This window comes from Pelecanus crispus, chromosome 1, assembly GCF_030463565.1.
Source record: "Pelecanus crispus isolate bPelCri1 chromosome 1, bPelCri1.pri, whole genome shotgun sequence".
In the NCBI taxonomy this organism is placed as follows: Eukaryota; Metazoa; Chordata; class Aves; order Pelecaniformes; family Pelecanidae; genus Pelecanus; species Pelecanus crispus.
In genome coordinates this window covers 14,723,699-14,743,655 of record NC_134643.1, presented here as the reverse complement: position 1 = coordinate 14,743,655, position 19,957 = coordinate 14,723,699, and the positions used below count along the sequence as shown (strand labels likewise).

The 19,957-nt window shown below is 41.0% G+C and overlaps 1 protein-coding gene across 1 annotated transcript in view; it reads left to right on the top strand.

Moving 5' to 3' along the window:
- Positions 1 to 19,410, top strand: part of RELN (reelin) — a 304,962-nt gene extending 285,552 nt beyond the window's left edge. The window contains exons 54-65 of the mRNA XM_075728102.1: positions 146 to 321; positions 1,453 to 1,559; positions 1,971 to 2,213; positions 2,794 to 2,969; positions 4,573 to 4,646; positions 5,478 to 5,639; positions 5,983 to 6,140; positions 7,006 to 7,225; positions 8,242 to 8,439; positions 8,843 to 8,941; positions 13,646 to 13,651; positions 19,314 to 19,410. Coding sequence (XP_075584217.1) covers positions 146 to 321; positions 1,453 to 1,559; positions 1,971 to 2,213; positions 2,794 to 2,969; positions 4,573 to 4,646; positions 5,478 to 5,639; positions 5,983 to 6,140; positions 7,006 to 7,225; positions 8,242 to 8,439; positions 8,843 to 8,941; positions 13,646 to 13,651; positions 19,314 to 19,410 — 1,716 coding nt within the window. The remainder of the gene's footprint in view (positions 1 to 145; positions 322 to 1,452; positions 1,560 to 1,970; positions 2,214 to 2,793; positions 2,970 to 4,572; positions 4,647 to 5,477; positions 5,640 to 5,982; positions 6,141 to 7,005; positions 7,226 to 8,241; positions 8,440 to 8,842; positions 8,942 to 13,645; positions 13,652 to 19,313) is intronic.
- The last annotated feature ends 547 nt before the right edge of the window (positions 19,411 to 19,957 follow it).

The following is a 19,957-nucleotide window of genomic DNA, read 5'->3' as shown; positions in this document are numbered from 1 at the left end:
GATTATGTTCAGTCACCCTGCAAAAAATTTTTACAGTGTTCATGAGCCCTTCAAACATGTTTAGGTCAGTTCCAGCTGTTGTCATCAGAAAGGTTTAATTATGATCATAATTACCTGTGGTTTACGTTAAATACCTTACTTACAGACCTTCCTGAAAGAGCGCTTTGACAATGAAGAAATTAAACCAGATTTATGGATGTCCTTGGAAGGTGGAAATACCTGTACTGAGTGCGGGATTCTCGCAGAAGACACAACTCTGTATTTTGGAGGTGCAACTGTGAGGCAGGCTGTCACTCAAGATCTGGACCTGCGAGGGGCAAAGTAGGTCATGTTTCCATGTCATTTGAATGGGGAACTCTGTTAAATGCTGACAAAGCAGCAGGTGACATAGCTTGTAGCTCAGGGAATTCCTAGGCCACCAGAAGGGAAGCAGCAGGTCCCCTTCCCAAAAAATGTCTTGAAGTCAGCAATACCTGTCCTGCAAAGAGGCGAGATACTGCAGTCTCCCGGGCATCGCTGTCTCCACCCTGGGGACACCAGCTGTGTCCCCCACTGAGTTCAGAACATAACCTCTGCTGGTTGCCCTCTCTTGGGTGCCCATACAAGACCCACTCCACTCACATGCTATAGAAAAGGATGACTTAACTGGAGAACAATGGAATTATGTCAGTTTAGATGACCTAAGGACATGTTGTAGAAGACAACTTCAGCATCATTTCCCTTAGCTGTATGGCTTTAATAAAGCCACACACTCTCACTTCTGTAATTCAGCAAGAACTCACTGAATCACACAGCCTTTCAGGAAGGAAGGTGCCTCGGGGAGTGTGCAGTCCAACCTCATGTTCAAAGCCAGGTCAACACTGAATTCAGACCAGGTTGCTCAAGGCTTTGACCCATTGAGTCTTCAAGACTCCAACCTCCAAGAACAGAGATCCCACAGTCTCTCTGGACAGCTTGTTCCACTGTTGAGTTACCCTCACAGTAATTTCCATCCCCCCAGCCCATTATATCCAGTCAGACCCTCCCTTGTTTCCATGTATGACTACTGCCTCCAAGTCCCAGCCATCTTCTCCAGGCTGAACCAGCCCTGGTCCCTCAGCCTCTCCTCGCAGGGCACGTGCTCCAGCCCCAACCACTTCAGTGGCCTCCGCTCATCTTGCCTCAGTTTAACTTCTTTTATGCCCTTTATTGCTGCAAGGGCACCTCATTAACTCACGTTTGGTACCACTGCAAGGGATTAGTCCCTCCCAGGGGCAGGACTTTGCTGAATTTCATGACATTCCCATGGGAATTACAAGGCAATGTTTTTGAAAACCTTTGTTCTACTTGTACATTGATGTTACTTGCTTAAAAATACTGGCATTTTGAACATTTTCAGCACATCTAACAGAAAACAAACATCTCAATTTGTGCAGATCTTTAAGAGATGCAAACTTACACATTTACTTTTAGATTTCTACAATACTGGGGGAGAATTGGGAGTGAAAACAACATGACAACATGCCATAGACCAACTTGCAGAAAGGAAGGCGTGCTGCTAGACTATTCCATTGATGGAGGCAAGTACATCTTGTAATTTCAGCTAAGCTACAGCCTTGTTCTGTATTCAAGAACCATGAATATCTGAGGAGTTGTCAGAGAGATCCAAAATAATAAGAGAATTTTTAATTGTAAAGTTATTTTTGTCCTTGTAAAGTTTTTTCCCCATCTAAAATTTCCATCTGTTGCTCAGGAGTTTTTCATAATCTTCCTGCCTGGTTTCTGTAATCAGTGGCATCCAGCCAATTTGATTCCTTTATACGATTACAAGATTACTCTTGCAATGAGTAACAGTTGCCAAATACCCTTAGAATTTGTCTATCAGATTATCATAGCTATTATTTTTTATTTCCTATTATCTTCCTTTAATTTTTTAGATGATTCTACCATGCACTTGGTTTTATTACTAAACCTGCATCTTTTGATTCTAGGGATATCCTGGACTTTGCTTCATGAGATGGATTACCAAAAATACATCTCAGTCAGGCATGACTACATCCTCCTCCCTGAACACGCTCTGACCAATACAACCCGCTTGCGCTGGTGGCAGCCTTTTACAATCAGCAACGGGATCGTGGTTTCAGGCCCTGACCGGGCGCAGTGGGCGCTGGATAACATCCTGATCGGAGGAGCAGAGATCAACCCCAGCCAGCTGGTAGATACGTTTGATGATGGTAAGACAGGCTGTGACAGCTAATCTGTAGTCTGGCATTATCTTACCTAAGATAAGCCCTGTGAGCTTGCAAGCACACTTTTTCTTTTTTTTAACTCAGCAAATTTTTCATTTCATAGACTAATGGTGTTTATATACTATTCTTCATGCTACTAATAAGGGTGTGTAAATATATATACACATGTATATTCAGATATGTATGTATATGTGTATATATATGTAATATATAACCTATAAGAATTATATATGTACTAATATAATATATGTAATATATAATATATAAGAAAGAAAAAAAATATATTTCAGTCCAACTCATTTCATTTAAATTCCTGTGTAGGAAAGTTTTATTTAATCATATTTTTTTTAAAATATTGTTATTTAAACATTTTAATTACCTCTCTGGAGCTGATGTTTTAATATAGTATGTCTGTTAGTAGCTTACTTATAGAGTGTGATGCCAGATAGAATACATTTAGTGTTTATATCACTAAAGTACTGTATCTAGTGAATCTGTAGATTCATTACTAAGTCTTGATGTTTACCAAGACAATGCAGTAATTGTATTTAACTCCTCTTAATAGAAGGCACTTCTCATGAAGAAAACTGGAGTTTTTACCCTAATGCAGTCAGGACTGCAGGGTTCTGTGGAAATCCATCATTCCATCTCTACTGGCCAAATAAGAAAAAGGACAAAACACACAACATCCTGTCCTCCAGGGAGCTCATTATACAGCCAGGATACATGATGCAGTTTAAAGTAAGAAATGTTCTCTCTCTCTGAAGTAAAGTATGCAATGAAAAATCATCTCATGTGTCTCCAGAAATTCTTCTTCTTCCAACTAGGATGGCCAACTGGATGAATAATTAATAATGACTTCTTATTAGGATTTAAAGGAAATTCTGAAGTGTAAAGAATGGGAACCAGGAAGGTTGCATGAATGTTAAATGTCAAATTAGTCTGACTGTCTGTATGCTTTGAGGGTTACTGAGAGTGACTGGAAGTCTAATCCATTTCTCATGAAATTACTGGATCATCAGATACAGTAGGAATTATTTTCTAAGGTGAGAATACATGGCATGCAGAATATGCCATTTCCCCCTAACTAGTGAATAAGCAGAAAAGGCAAGGTAGAGGCATGCTGGAGAAGAGTGGCATCTTGAAAACACAAAAGTCCTCAAGTAGAAGTACCCCTTCTACTTACTTGTGTCATGGCAAAATATCTAAATAGTCAGAGAAACATTTCTGAACATTTTATTTTGTTTTAAGGTAGAATTCTGCATGGGCCAGAGGCAACATGTAGTTGTTGTCCAGAAATGTTCTAGGCCCTTTCCCAAGCACCATGTCTTAAAAGCCAGGAACTAATATGAAAGCAAGGTTATCAAAGCTGTCACCTACTTTCTTGTTATGTTTTTTTTCTTGCTCTTCTGTTTGACAAGACAGTTCCAGAATTTTCCATTTTCCGCTAATCAATATTTTCACCTTTTCTCAACATCATTGCCTATTTTATATTGACTGTCTCATATACTCCCTCCAAGCACTGCTTCTCCCACTTACACAGCATGTCATCTTTGAAGAAATTACATAAAAGAGGAGTCTGACATGCTTTTTACTACTGAATGCCAAGACCCCCCAAGCTGCTTATTTTACCTAGCCTATCATCTTTTTCCTCTATTTTAAAGGCAAAAATTATGATAACCCTTCAGCATTTAACAGTTCGTATTACTAACCTCTCATTGCAAATGATTTCTTCACCAGTCACAGCAAAGATTTTATTTCTACACTAAGAACTCAGCTCTAGTGCATGGCTGCCATTTGGTTTTGAAGCTCTTACATTTTAGCTTTCTATTATCTATTCAGTACTGTACATTGAGTACTGTAATCTTTCCACTCTAACATGACACAAATATGCTTATTGTTTAAAATATTCAGAATAATTCTGTTGTTAAATTGGATTTACTTCAAGTTTATATCCACATCTTTATCATTAAGAATTACAAATTTCACAGGTAATTAGCACATAGTCAGGTACTTTACTTTCTGAAATTCCAAGGAGCTACCACATCTCTGTGTTTCAGAAACAACATTTGTTTAGATATTTAATTTGAACTTTAGGCACTTAGTGTTAGGATTCTGTTTGAAAATAACAGTAGCAATGAAGTAAAATTCATTAAGAAAAAGCAGTATCTGAAGTACTGTGTCTTTTGTTTTCCACCCACTTTTGATGGATTTTGTCCGAGATCTAAGTTGGCAATCTGTTTTATACACCTTGTAAAGACAAAAAGGAGAGCAAGACTTCATTATGTATCACATTAAATGTCTACCTGATTTGTTATAGCAGCCAATTTTATTTGTGCTACAGATTGTGGTGGGCTGTGAGGCAACTTCTTGTGGGGACCTCCACTCTGTGATGCTGGAGTATACAAAGGATGCCAGGTAAATGAGAGCAGAATACATAGACCTGAAAAAAAAAAATAGTATGATATTAAAAGCCTAGAGAGCTTTTATTTATTAAAGCAATTACTTTGATATTCATCTTGTAACAGGATCTGAACAAAGCCTGTTTGCAAGCACTGGGATTTGTCTACATAGCTTCCGTAAATTCTCTTTAAAATTTATCCCAGATGTTGACAGATTCATGGCATTGAGCCTGCAGTTACAGTCATGAGCATGTTCTTTGTAAAATGTGCTCTCAGAAAAACACATTCACAGGAAACTGTTGTCTTAGTAAGATACAGGACTATACATTTAGGACCAAGCTGTAATGAAGTGGAAGTTACTTAATTCCAATTTGGTCTTTAACCAGCAAACAATTAATAACACTGTCTCCTGTGCTGCAGTATAGCAGCGCATTATAATTTGTAAAAGCAGAGGTATATTCAGTGCTCAGATGACTGTGGGTGAACATGGAGCAAATTCTGTCAGACTCTTTTCTGAACACTGCAAGAGAGAGACTAAGGAGCGGACTCCTAAATAAATCCTTCTGTCACGCCAGCCCAGAGGAGCTCTGGGTTGGACTCTGCTGTGTGTTCCACCACCAAGGGAATCACAGCACTCAAACCTGGTGCTGGAAAGTCCTCCCTGGCTGCACCGGCGTTTCAGCCTCTCACCTCTTGTCTATCTGTGTCTACAGAGCATGGAAACTATTGCTGACAATGTCCTGGCTTTGTTTAGTAAGGCAGGCAATGGCAGGCCCTTAGAAATTACCCGTTTCCCTTTCATTATTCTTTCAGTTGTTCTAAAACTTTTTTTTTTTGTTTCCTACAGGACAGACTCATGGCAGCTCGTCCAGACACACTGTCTTCCTTCCTCATCTAATAGCATTGGCTGTTCCCCATTTCAATTCCACGAAGCTACCATCTATAACTCTGTCAACAGCTCCATGTGGAGAAGAATAACTATCCAGCTGCCTGATCATGTCTCATCCAGGTAGGTTACTGAAAGGTCAGCTCACTGTGGGCCTATAAAATGTCAGCTGTCTTGCTGGCACTGTTCCCTTGGAACAACTGGTGAATTTTAAATGTGTCTTTATTGCTGGATTTAGATCCGATACATAATTAATGTTTTTCAGGAAGCTTTTCGTAATAGAAGTAGCTACTGCCAATGACATAGCAGCCACCGATTGAGGATGGGTCTTTCCAGTTATTGAAGTCACAACCCCTTCATGCCACATTTTTCATTACATCTGCTGCTGGCATATTTGAATGTCGCTGTACAGATGTTTTTAATTGCTAGACATCATAATACAGTGTTTGGATTTTTATATTTGCAGTGCAACTCAGTTCAGGTGGATTCAGAAGGGAGAAGAACTAGAGAAGCAAAGCTGGGCAATTGACCATGTGTACATTGGGGAAGCGTGCCCTAAGCTCTGCAGTGGTCACGGATATTGCACAACTGGAGCCATTTGCATTTGTGATGAAGGATACCAAGGTTTCATTTCTTCAGTTTCTTTCTTATACATCTGCTGTAGTCTAATCTAGCTCAAGATTAAACAAAAAGATAAAGACAGAGTGATGTAACATGTCTAAATTAATCACTGGAATGCTTGAGTAACAGCTTATAAATTAATAATTTGACAGAGCTGCAAATAACAGCTTTTCCCTTACTCTTTCTGGATTGAATCTGCTGTAGTCTCTGCTGTCTGGCACTGTATGTAAAGTCATTCAGCCTTCACTGAAGGCAGAGCATGGCTACCTGCTTACCCAGAAATAGCTTCCACCCCTGTACTCATTCCAAGGGTGCATCCACTCCCAGGGGATATGTACATGGGATCCAGATGTTGGTGACCGGCCCCTGTAAGGGACTCGGTCCTGTGTCCCATCAGGACAGAGTGCTCTGCTCTAATCCTGCAATGCAGCTAAGCACATGCCTAACGGTACCTGAGTGCCCTCGTTAAATTATAAGTGTTTTGTGGGAGTGGAGCCAGTGTTTAATGTCTTCCAGGACAGAGTCTCACAACTTTATAAGATCGGATCCCCTCCCTGTTTTAGATGCATTTTCCTTCAACCAGCAATTTGAGGTTTCTCATTTGGCATCAATGCAAAATAGGAGAAACTGTATTGCAGTTCTCAAAGTTACACTGCTGTAAAAAATAAGACTCACAGCCTCAATTTTCTAAAAATGAATGCTGCACAGCAATGTGCACATTATTAATGGATCTGCTGAAATATATTCAGCCTGTAGTCACACTGTATATTGGGCCACAACCTTGAACAGAATTACAATGAACTGTAACTCAATTTTCTCAATTTTTTTTATTTTTGTGTGGTTTATAACTTCATTGTGTCATTTCCAGGTGATGACTGCTCTGTTTTTAGCCATGACCTCCCCAGTTATATTAAAGATAATTTTGAATCTGAAAGAGTCACTGAAATAAACTGGGAAACAATTCAGGGGGGAGTGATAGGGAATGGATGTGGACAGCTGGCACCCTACGCCCACGGAGATTCGCTGTATTTTAATGGATGTCAAATACGACAAGCTGTGACTAAGCCTCTGGATCTCACCCGAGCAAGGTAACACTTTGAGCCTAAAATGCTCTTTTAGCAGTTCACGAGAAAGGAAACTCTTCATATGTACATGCAGTCATGTCGGCCAGTATTGAGGAGGATGGCCTGACCTGGCTCTACCATGCAGTCAGATGTGGCTGGCAGATAAACATTAGGGTTGGCAAAATGCTTTGTGACTTCCATTTGGGAGATGGAGAGTGAGGAGGAAGCGATGTCAGATGAAAAGGTCAGATGTTTTCATCATGCCCAACAGAGCACTGTCTAGTAAGCCAGCGCTGAAAATGATGCCATTGGCAAAGACTGGACACCAGACTGCCTGGACCAGTGCCTGATCTGATAAGACAAATCCCATGTTTGTATGTGCCTCCACGATGGTCATGGCTAAAGATGCTATTAGTAATTATGGACTCATTTTCCCGTTTCAGTTGTCAAATAGAATTATATTCACCTGGCAATGAACAGGAGTATCTTCTTCATCTACTGAGCCTCTTTGGCCATGGAAAAACAAATGCAACCAGCCTGTGCTGGCTCTTAACAGAGTGACAGCTTTCTGGACTGGTTTGTATTTACTCGTCTAAAGCAAGATTAGAAACAGGATGAATTGGCAAATGGGCCAGATATAAATCAGGCTTCTCCTTTCTTATTTGAACACCCAGGTAGAATATGATAAATCTTTTACACACTTTATTATATTCAACCTTTACTTGCCCTTTTTTAGCTTTTCATATGCTCATTTGCATGTTTATATTGTTTACGTATCTCAGTTTTGTGCAGATACATTGTAAAACTGGGTCTATTGCCTCCAACGATATGGCAATATGTTATACATAGTAAACTATTACTTTGAAGGGGGAGCGGTGTTTGAGAGATGTGAGAACAGTTTATTTTGCATGTTAAAAGTAATGATTCTTGAGGGTGCTCAAAGTTTTAATAAGGTAACTGCAGTAAACCTGGAAATGTTATTGTTCCTGTTTGAATACTTTTTGCACATTGAAAATACCTTTTCTCTCTGTGTTTTACAGCAAAATCATGTTTGTTTTGCAAATTGGAAGTATTTCACAAACAGACAGTTGCAATACTAATCTGAGTGACCCTAACACTGTAGACAAGGCAGTGCTCCTCCAATACAGTGTAAATAATGGAATTACATGGCAAGTAATTGCACAGCATCAGCCAAAGGACTTTATACAAGCCCAAAGAGTGTCTTATAATGTTCCCCTGTGAGTATCCAGTCACATTTCATTACCTCTAAGTTCACAAGATATGTTTCTGCTAGGAAAGAATCTACCTTTGCATCGTTGTGCAAGAAAAAAGGTTGATGAGAGGGTAAACACAGAAGAAGACTTAAGGGGAAGGCTGATTAAGAAATTCCAGCCTAGTGTTTATCAACATACTTGAAAGAAAAACAGAATATTCATTTTAAAGATATGAGGGGGAAAAAAATTCTTCCTTATCTGTGTGCATTTTTCACCCTTAAATGTTTTGCATGTACAGTGTGTTGATGTTCAGGGATATAGAAATAACGCTTTGACGTTGCTCTCAGTTCCCATTGGGTGGTAGATAGGGATGTGCAAACCACCGATAATCTGGAGCTCTCACAGGCTCTTGCATTTGTGACAACAGGGAAGCACGAATGAAAGGAGTCTTACTGCGCTGGTGGCAGCCCCGTCACAATGGAACAGGTCATGATCAGTGGGCTTTGGACCACGTAGAAGTCGTCCTGTGAGTATCAGCCTCACCTCATCCCATCCCATCTCAGAAAGCACTGAAATTCCTCCAGCATGGCACAAGTGTTAAGCTCAGTAAGAAACGTTGTGGCCCAGGGAAACCTTTGAGAACCAGTCTTTGCTAATGCTCCACCCTGACTGCAACCGTCAGTGGTTGAGACAGCCATGAAATAAGTGGCATAGCAGGGGTATGTGTTGTGCATCGTGGAAAAACACAGGAGGGAAAGCGGGGTTTTATCACCACCGAATATTGGTGTGGTCCTGTAATGCAGCAATGCCTGCGAATATATATTTTGCTGGGACACAAGAAAAGATATTTCTGTTCAACACTGAGCTGCCATGTAAGGCTGATTTATATCCTTTCGAAGATACAAAAGACTCTGCTGTATTGCTCTTTGCACAAAGTAATGTTGTTGTGCCTCTGAAAAATTTGCGTTAGCAACTAATGCCTTATTCATTTCCTTTTTTTAGTAAGAAGGATACTGTTCAGAAACAGGGTTCACTATATCAGGTTCCTATGGTCCGAGCTCTATATTCATCCCCTTGTCAAGATTTTACCAAGTAAAGTGTCTGCACCCTCCTGATTCTCCCATTCTTGAGATGGGTTTCGCTGGCAGCTAACCCGTTTTTCCTGTGTTACGTCATGAAGAGATGACCTGCTTTTTCTCTAATGATTTAGTTCCAGTAGAAGTGAAATGCTAGTGGCTTCACGGGCGGGAACTCATCGCTGACAGTGGTTGGCAGAGAGAGGCGTGCCTGCTCCATAGATAGGTTCAAATATTCCTTTTGTTGAACAATTTAAAAACCAGCAATGAAGAAATTAGGCTTGGATAACCTCCAGACTGTGTAATTATAACCATAAGGTTGTGAATTAGCAGAGACACTGCAAGTAATGTTTTGTAATGGTAGCAAAGTGAATTATCTGATTGCTAGTTAGCCCTGTTCTTTCCACTGAGAAGCATTGCATGGCACTCATATCAACCAAACCAAAGTGGTCCCAACACTGAGTAACTGTACACGCTCTGCTGCTTTTACACACTTTGCTGGGCTCTGCTTCCATAACATTAAGCTTAAAGCGTAAAGGAACAGAGGGATGGATGTGATTCCTGGCTTAGTTAATCAATGGCTACATGATGGTGCATCAGGAAAGATATGAAAGAGTATGAACCTGCAGGAGGTTCACAGTGTTTAGGAAACAATGGGAAAGGGAACTGGTAGTTCTGAAATATTCCCATGTCTTCCTGCTTTGCAATTAAAAAAAAAAAAAAAAAAAGAAAAAAACAGGTGGGGAAAAAAAAACAGAGCATAATACAATCCGTCAATCCGAGCATTGAATTAGGGAGTATAAGTAGGAATACGACAGACCTTTTAAAAGCTATTCTTAGGCTGAATTCTGGAGAACTTTCTTGACAAGATCTGCCAGGTTTTAGACTAGACACACAAGTTGAATGGTGACAAGTCAGTCATATGAGATATGTTATACTAGAATGGAGACAGCAATAGCAATGCTATAGCAAGTAATCACACCTTGCCTACAGAAGGAACCAGATGGGCAGACAGTGCCTTCTCCCTTCTCTTCTTTCTCTCCTGTTACAGAGCTTTAAGGCTCTTCTGAATATTGGCCAAAATATCAGGCTAGAAACAGAGTTTCCATCCCATTCAAGTGACATCTGGTACAACCCACAGAGGAAGACAGACCAAGCCAGAGAGATTTCTCCCTTAACACATACTGTGAAATGCAGTGCCATGGCAGCATACTTCCCAAAGGCCAGATGTGCAGTTCCAGCCCCTGCTAACAACAACACGTGAGACATGCTGCTCTCAGGAAAGGCAGAATTACATGCTGTGGCACACCTGGTTCATATGCTGGCACGTGCTCCAACATGACAGGTGGCTTTGACCCCTCTGTTTTGTTTAAGTTCTATCTGCACCTTCTAATTCATCAAAATATTCTATAGTTTTATTTACAAGTAACACACAAAGGGTTTGATAAAGCCTTTGGAAGGCTTTTTGAAGGGAAGCACACCATTCCTCGTCAATAGATACTCCCACCTGGGTTTTCCTTTAGCTCTGCTGTTTAACTCTGCCACCTCACACTGGTCCCTTTGCCCCCCAGCACTTCAGTTTCCTCACCTGTAAAATGATAAAGACACTCAGTCACCTCCACGGAGTGCTTCCAGGCATACAGAAGGGAGCCTGGATCAGTGTCTGTTAGCACTAACCCTGGATGATCCTGCACACATCAGGGCTACCAGGATTCATACCATGAATACTAGGGGCAGGACTTAGCTTTAATTCTTAGCGTCCCTTCATTTTCCAATGAAGGGCACAGAAACCCTGCCTGCCCCTGGGGGGAGCAAGCCCCCTCGCCTGGGGAACTCTCCAGCAAGAGGTGAGGACGCAGCGTCCCTTGGGTGCTCTGCCCCTCCATCGAGATTGCCAGAGGAGAGCTCTGCGGGTGATAGCCACCCCAAGGCTCTCTGGCATGGCTGCAGAGAGTCATGGCCTGAACTAAAACCGTTCACCAGGGTGCTCGCATTACCTCTTCCCATTAATTCTGTAGGGAGTCCTTGGAGAGTCAGTAGGCTTCTGCCTGGCTTATTTGTCCCAAAGCTGGGATACCTTAGGAAACATCTGTGCCTCCCGAATTGGAAATAATTCCTGCTGACACTCAGAAAGCCATGCACACTCCTGGCTACAGGACCTGTTGATGGTCCGTGTCTAACACAGTCTGTGCTTGGTCCTCTTACAACCCTCACTCCATCACCCATGTGAATGAGACTCCATACACCTCTCTGGGCACCATCAGAATTATCCTCACTGGCCCTGGTTTAAGTCCTAGATTTTCATGTTTGTTTGTGATCTGTGTACACATGTTTCCACAGCAAACAATCCTCTAGCCTGTGAGGTGTTACAGCAAGAAGCTGACCTATACTATGAGGTGTGGTCTGGGACATACAGAAATTCCTGGCTTTCCACACATCTCGTCTTGTGTTTCCTCCACTACCCTGTGGGCTGACAAAGAGACCTGATTTTCCCAAATGCCCTAGGTGTTGGCTTGCCTGCCTGCACCCCCAGGCGCACACCTAGGTGCTGTGCCAGCTTCTCCTCAGCCCACGGGCAAGTGAGCCATGCTCTCCTTGAGCAGAGTAAGGGCTGGAGTAAGAGGGTAAGCAGGGAAAGCATCTGTCTGCAGGGAGAGCTCATCTGTAGGGAGGTAGCACAACCAAGGACTTTTCTGATTTTATTTCCCATCCAACATGGGGGATATCCCTGCTCCCCCTTACAGTGCTCACCCCAGGGACAAATTTGTGAATACCTGCTTTCATGGCTGAACTCTTCTCAGCAATCCAAAGATTTGAAGTTAATTCTGTCAGAGGCCCAGCTGCCAAGTCATGACACGGATACCGCTCGCAGCTGATGCACAGCCAGGGTCATGACACTCTGTTCAGTCTAATTGATTTCTGAGTCAAGGGCCATCATCCTCTCACCAGCAGACACACTTTCAGGATGCAATTTCTTTGTTTCCGTTTTGCTCCCAAGATAGTTTGCTGGGGGAAATAAACAACACGCAGATTATACATGCATGCAAAATACCTGACGGTGATAAGAAAGGCCAAAGGCGGGTACTTTTTTATGTTACTTAGGATCATTCCACTTCTGAATGAATTATTTGAATCACTCATTAAAAACCAGTATCATTAAGGCTGTGATGCAGCTGCAAGTGTTGCTCAAATTGAGTACCTCTTTCGAACAGGTGAAATGCAATACCTGCTTTGAATATGTTACACATTAAATTGGTCTTGCCAACTGAACACTTGCCAACTTATTTTAACAACAGTTGACGTCTATCCTGTGGTAGGGAGAGGATATTAGTTATCAAGTTGTCCAGTTCCTTTTAAAGCTAGTGTTGACTATTCCTCATTAGTGCAGCATTTTTTCTCTCCATTCCTAAAGAAAGCTTTGGGCACAATTCTCACATGTTCCATGTGGCTCTTCTTAGGATGAAAAAGTATTTTACTCCAGACTTAAGAAAGAGTGCTTTTCAGTGCCCCTGTACTTCTGCCCTAAGAACAGCCCATGTCCAACCCAGCATTTCATTTGCACATTGTTTTTTCTCAAAGCACAGCTCTCAGCCTGTCTGCTGCACAGACACCACGCACTTTTTTGCATGTGCATTTGGAACTGCCATTTCTTTGTATATAGGGCAGGCCCTTATTGACCTCATAAACTCAATTCTGGTCAAAGGTATTGAGAAATGAAGGGCAATGATAAGCTGAACACTAAGGGTCTGATGTTGCTTTCTTTGCACCCCAAAACTTGTGATGTGATCCCAGGGAATTTAAGTTGTGCAAGGATTGAAAGAAATATTACCCCCACCCTCTATTTTATGGTTAACTGTTAGATAACAGAACGAATCCCTCCATAGCCATCACTCCATGCTCTTCATTGTCAAGATATTCTCACATTTTTGGCACAAATGATTTAGTGACAAAAGATGTTGCATTTGGTGCAAAGAATGCTCATCCATATTTTGCAACATTAAAATACAAATTATATATTGTAGGTCTAACAAAGAGTGCTCATGTGGAAAAGCATTTTCATCTGCTTCTTTTTTTTAGTAAAAAGCAATGATTTAAAAAACACACTTAAATTCAAGTATCAACATATTTATAATAAAGAACAGAAATAGTTGAAGCATTAGGTAATTATCTGAATATTCACAACATTTATGCCAAATTTAATATGATGCAGTCTGTGCTTTTATGGCATTTTTATTATGTTTCTAAAAAGTGCATGCTGAATTTTATAGAAAATAAAAATATAAACATTGACTTGAAATATCAGGAAATAATTTGTTCAATTTTTATTTTCAAAAGAGATGAAAAGTCCTATATTGCCTCTAAACCTCATCAGGGTTTTATGACTAATCACAGTGCTGCATGCATTGAAAGGCATTTTCTAACTTGTGTTGTATTTCATTGTTTGCTGTCATTGGTTTTACACTAGAATAAGGTAAGTACTTTCCCTGAATCAATATCAAATGTATGTTCCTGTTCAGCTACAGTTCTTGCACAGTTTTGTGAATGATGGGTCGGTGGAAAATCATTTGTACCCTCTGAGATGTACCACGTAGCTCTTGAGGGCCCCGACCCTGCAGCTCTTCCCCAGGGAGCATTGGGGGAAGTTAAACTTAGCAGAAAGCGTTCAGCAGCTCACCCCATACCACAGTGGGAATTTCACTGAGGCTGCGGTGAGAAGGGCTTCTGCGGTGCAATGAGACCTGCCAATGGAGGGCACCCAGCATGTTGCATGGGCAACCTCTCAGCTCCAAGGGGGAATGCCCGCTTTTTTCCGTAATTAATGGCCACAGAGCTGAAGCCACAGCCAGGTAGTGTATGTCAGTGAATCTGCATGGTGGCATAGCCACGTGTGCCACATAGACACACAGCAAGTGTCTCCCAGGAATTTCTTTTGTTTCTTGTAACTGCTGCTTTGTGCTGTCGCAGTTAACAGATACCACTAACCAACACAGTTACTGAGCTCTGGGGTCAAATCTTGACCTCACTGGAGCCAAAGAACGTTTGTCATTGAGATGAACCATCAGGACTTCAGTCAGAGCACATCACTTTTCTCATTATAGTACCGCACATCACTTTCCTCATTATAGTACCCACCTAGCTAAGCATTTATAGTTCATCCTCAAAATTTACCCCAAGCCTAGTCCTGAGAGCCATGCCATTGCTGTTTTCTAAGGCTTTGTTTATTTTTCATTTTGTTATCCAAATATTTTTGTTTCTATTTGATTCCTAGTGTGCCCTGTCAATTAAAAACAAAACCAGACAGAAATAATGAACAACATTAGTACATACTGGGGGTTTTTACTGCATATTTTTCATTCCATTTGGCTATGTTCTATTTTCATAAATTTTAAATTGCAGACTTGTAGTTCAAACTGTGCTTTAGGAAACATGAAATAGCCAGAATGCTCTATTAAAGACTAAAGACCCAGAGCGACTCTTTCTCATAAATTGCTTTATTGTAGGTATTTATTGAACATGCTCTAGACATAATTTTGTTCTTCTGTATTGGCTGCATATTGTTTTCATCTAAGTAGTTTAATTCCAGTGACTTCACTGGAAAGTTATTTAGGGTTTCCTACATAAATTGGAGCAGTATTATCTTCTATTTATTTTTAATAATGCACTCAAAACTGTCAAACAGATTATGCAGTAGTTGCTCCTATTAATTGCTTTTTTGCTGTTTGCTCCAGCAATACACAGATAATTATTTTGGATCTGTACTTTTCTGATTCACTGATGGTTCAGTGAATGCACAGAAAAGGCAGAAGGCTCAGCAGATGCTGACAGTCCATTACACACTTGCAAAGCAGCCAAGTTGCCACCAATATCCAAACAAAGGTTCCCTCCACACCCTCCATTACAGAAGGAGGGGTCTATTCCTAATACAGCTTGATGCTGTCTGGCATGTTTTGGGTGCTCCAAATGAAAGAACAACAGCAAAAGTATGGTAAAGCTTTTTATCAGTCTGTAAAAATACAAATTAAATCTGTTATGAATAGTACTGAAAGCATTCTTATATCCACCAAATGCAAGAAATGCATAAGTACTCCTGCAAACTATATAATTCTTACAGTGATCTTATAAAGCACTGTTGATCTCTATTATACAGTGCTTGCCTCCTACCAATATATAAAATGAATTCAGAAAAATAAATATAGACTAATTCTCATCTTGTTTATACCAGACTATACATACTATACAATATGATACGATACTATAATATACAGGGTATACCTATTGACCTATAGCAAGAGTTAAAATCATGCCATTTTCTATAGCAGGCATGAAGTTTTTATTTATGAAGGTTTTTTTGGCATCCAAACAGTAGTTGGAAATCCCATCTCAGACATTGGTGAGAACAAGTTTGAACCATGTTGGTCCAAGTGGAAAAAATAAGCATTTAGTTCTTAGGAACTTAGATTTCTCTTATTTTTCACACACTGCACTGCTCTGGTGTTCAGTGTAAGATAGGGAATATATGTGTTTTCTTTTTTTGTAACACCTTGATCATCCTATAAAATAACAAAACAGAATGATATACATAAAAATAAGTAAATCTCTTGTAAGTTATTAGGTAACCCCTGTTCCTTTTTTCAATTCTTTCTTTTCCTTTTTTTTTTTTTTTTTGCTTCCTTTGTTCATTCTTTTAAACATCTTCATCAACTTTAGGGCCAGATAGAAAATGGTTAGACATATGAAGTGAAATATAGGCCAGGTATACCCAGCAGTGTCCAAAACGGGTCCTGAAAAATCTCTGCTGAGCCATTGCTGAATGTGAGCAGACCAAAGGCAGGAGGGAGACAGGGAACGTGAAGGCCCCTGGACCAAGAACTGCAGTTCAGCATGTGCCCTGGCTGCTGAAGTCACACCCAAGCTGAGGATCTCACAGCCAAGCTCAGTCCTAAATTTAACCAGGTCCAGAAACAACAATTTTTTCAGCCAAACACATTGACAGGCTCCATTTGGTCCCAGGTACCTAGAGTTAGGCCACTCGGAGCTGGGTAGTGCTTTCTCCCTGGCCCCTGTCTCCAGAATTCCAGTGACTTCCAGCCTTCTCCCAGCAAAGAGGTGTTCCATCCTCACTTCATGGTTAGGATGCTCTCCTGAGAGGTGGGATGTCGCCTTGAAGGCCCTGTGTCTAAGGAACCACCCACTTCCCAGGCAATGGGAATTAAAGGGAAGGCAAGATTAAGACTTCCTTCAAGCCTCATGACCAATGGCAGCCACTTCCAGGAGCGGGTGTGGGGTCATGATTTCCCTCCTGCTTTCCTCAGTGAGGCACTCGCCATTGCACTGAGGGTGATGTTCCACAGAGATGACTATGGGACCAGAATAAAGACCGATCTTCCATGCTTCTTTGCACTTGAGCTACCAAGTAGCATTAAAACTATATAGACTCACCACTGTCACCGTCTCACACAACACTCTTACAAATTAGCACAGACCTTTTCAATTGAAGAAATCAGGATAAGTCAACCTCAAATATCAACCTCTCCCCTAATTGCCAAATGCTCTAGAGCGCTGCCTTACTGTGAGAGCACCAAAAGTTCTGCCGAGTCTAGATCTGTTTATATTCATTGTCACCAGGAGCTGGATTTTGTTTCATTCTTGTATGTACATTCCAGTGGCAAAAAAAAAAAAAAAGTGTAATTTTCTGTAAAATCGGGTGAAGAAACTTGCAAAGCGTTGGAAAACTAGTTGCAAGCAACTTGGAATTGCTTAGGGGTTTATATCCAAGATTTTGACACAATTGCTTTTATTCAATTTAGTCAACTACGTTCTAGATCAGCTGTTGAAAAAGGTGTAATTTTGTTACACGGATTTTTTTTAGATGAGGTTATCATACTACAGCAAAAGCTATTGCCTCTGGAGGATCATATGTATTTTGCAAAGCATGCAATTATTTCTTTTTCCTAAGGGCCACATTCACTAAAAATAAGCTTATGCACTAGAGAGGAAAAGAAAGTATGACTGATTACCATATGAGTATTTACTTTTTACTCACAGAGAAAACTCACAAGTGAAAACCTGCCTCGCACCCACAAATGGGAGATCTGTTGACTGTCATGTCTACTGCAGGCCTTTACTTCACAGATCACCTTTAAAATCTGATGGACTTCTTGGTTTGGAGGCTCCTGGTAACACTCAGTCCTTTGGAATAGAGACGCTTAGGCCAGGCATCCTTCTCCTACTTCAAGATGAAGCTAGAAAGCACAAGGTCCTAAGTGGGCAGGGAGGATTAGGAGAGGGAGTCAGAAATCAGCCGGAGACTGCACAGATTCACTGCAACTTTGCAGCTCCTTTCCCCTGGAAACCAAAAGAAAATTTCACCACACAGTCACCAGCAGTTGCTCCTGGGTGAAACTCTTTATGCCTGTTGGAGTTGTCCTTGGAGTTCGCGTGGGTAACGCTGTGCTCCAATCTCTTAAAGAAACTGCATCCTCTGACTGCATCTATGGGAGTATCTTGTATGCCATTTTTCCATGTGGACAAAAAGGCTCTCAGGTGGCTCTAAAATCTAGAGTCTGGCTGCAGTATGTGATACTATTTTTATTTTTACAAGCAGCTTTCTGATCAAAAGGTCTTTGCCATACCCTGGGACTCCACAGTGCAGTGTGCAAGAGTGACTGCCTCTCTTATAGCCACATCTCGGCTGCTAGAGCAGCCAAGTGTTCTACAAGTAGTAGGTCTGAGAGGAGACATTCTGTATCAGAACTACAGAATACACAAACATTTTCATTCTCATGTAATTCTGAATGCAGTTTGGCTGTAGATTTATGTAGACCTGTATTTATGTGTATGCACCGGGGGTATGGAGATGTATGTAAAGGGACCAAACCTGACCAAAGGCACAGCCAGAAAACGCTTGTGGCTCTTCTGCAGTCCCCTGCCGCAGCAGAGGCAGGAGAACGTAGAGGCTCTGTGGTGCTACACATGCAGTTCTGTGCCATGAGTAGACTCACAAGGATGCGCCACAGATGTTACAGCTCCATTTCCAAAGCTGCTGAGATTTGGAAACTGAAGGTGGGATCCAGCCTTTAGGAGTTAGATGAGTTTCAGGTACCAAAGTCGCAGACAGCAGTCTGGCCCACCACTGCCCTCTCATGGTTCTTTCTTCCCTCAACGGGAGAAGTAGAAACCTACGTTAGGTGGGATGGGTCTTGCCCTCCAGGTAGGTCTTCTGAACAAGTGTCCCTTCTTTAATTAGGCTGCAGTCAGGCTGCCTCTCGCCTGGTCTCCTCCCAGACGTGATGATGCTTATTTCCTAGATCTTTCTTTAATTTTGGGTGGGGGTGTATAGGGGACAGAAATGTTAAGTCTGCATAAAAGTGTTGCACTTCAGTTCCTATATAGTAAAAGTGGAACATAACGAAGTGGAGTAAAGCTTTTCTTCTGTTCTCAAGATAAAGCAGTTAATGATCTAAGACAGAAGGATAACTACAGTATAAAACCACTGTAGAGAAATGCCCTATATTGAGAGGGTATGAAGTGCATATAGCTTTAGTGAATCTGGTCCTAGGCAGCGCAAGTTCTCATTAGCTGAAAGCTCTTAACCTTTCCCTAAGATAATGAACTGTAAATAAAAGCAAAGTGGGACAGATTCTCAATTGCCTTGTACCTCGCTGTTGTACAAAGTGTGCAATACACACCACTTTACATCGGGTTGAAAGGGCATGCAAGGAAAAAGAAGAATCTGTCCCACTAGCTCCCTGCTCCGAAAATGTTTACACTACATATAAAAAACTGACACTCTTCCTCCCCCCTGCCCTTTGATTTTAACAGCACTCGCAAACAAAATTACATGATGAATTTTTCACGGCAACATGGGCTCAGGCATTTCTACAACAGAAGACGAAGGTCACTTAGACGATATCCATGAAGAAACGAGAAATTTATTTTTTTCCTCCCAACATGTGATGTGTTGCTTTCCATTCTTTAAATCTAGCACTGCATCTGGTATCAGGACTTTTCTGCAACTGGCTTGATGAGTAACTGGAAGCCTTTCTCAAGACAGAGTGTACACCACTTTTTCGCACTGTGAACTAATGAGAAGTGACTTATTTTCTCATAGGTAAATGTTTTAATGTTGATGTGTCTGTGAAAATTGTGATCTGTTGTAATATCAGTTACAGTGGCAGTATTGGAAGTAAGCAACTAATTCTGTTTAACAGGAAAAAAAGTTTAAGCACAAAGACTTTTCAGATTTTATGTTTAAAAAACCTACATACTAAGTACAGAATTTAACATTCTTTGTCACATAGGTATTTATGTGCACTGTATTTCAGCTCTGTGTCATTTTGTATGATTAAGTTATCATTGTTTGTCCTCTTTGTATTCTATTCTACAACATGACACATTGGCACTGTATTTACTTGTTTTGTTGTTGTAATATTTTTGCTGCTGATTTTTGGGCTATTTACCTTCTG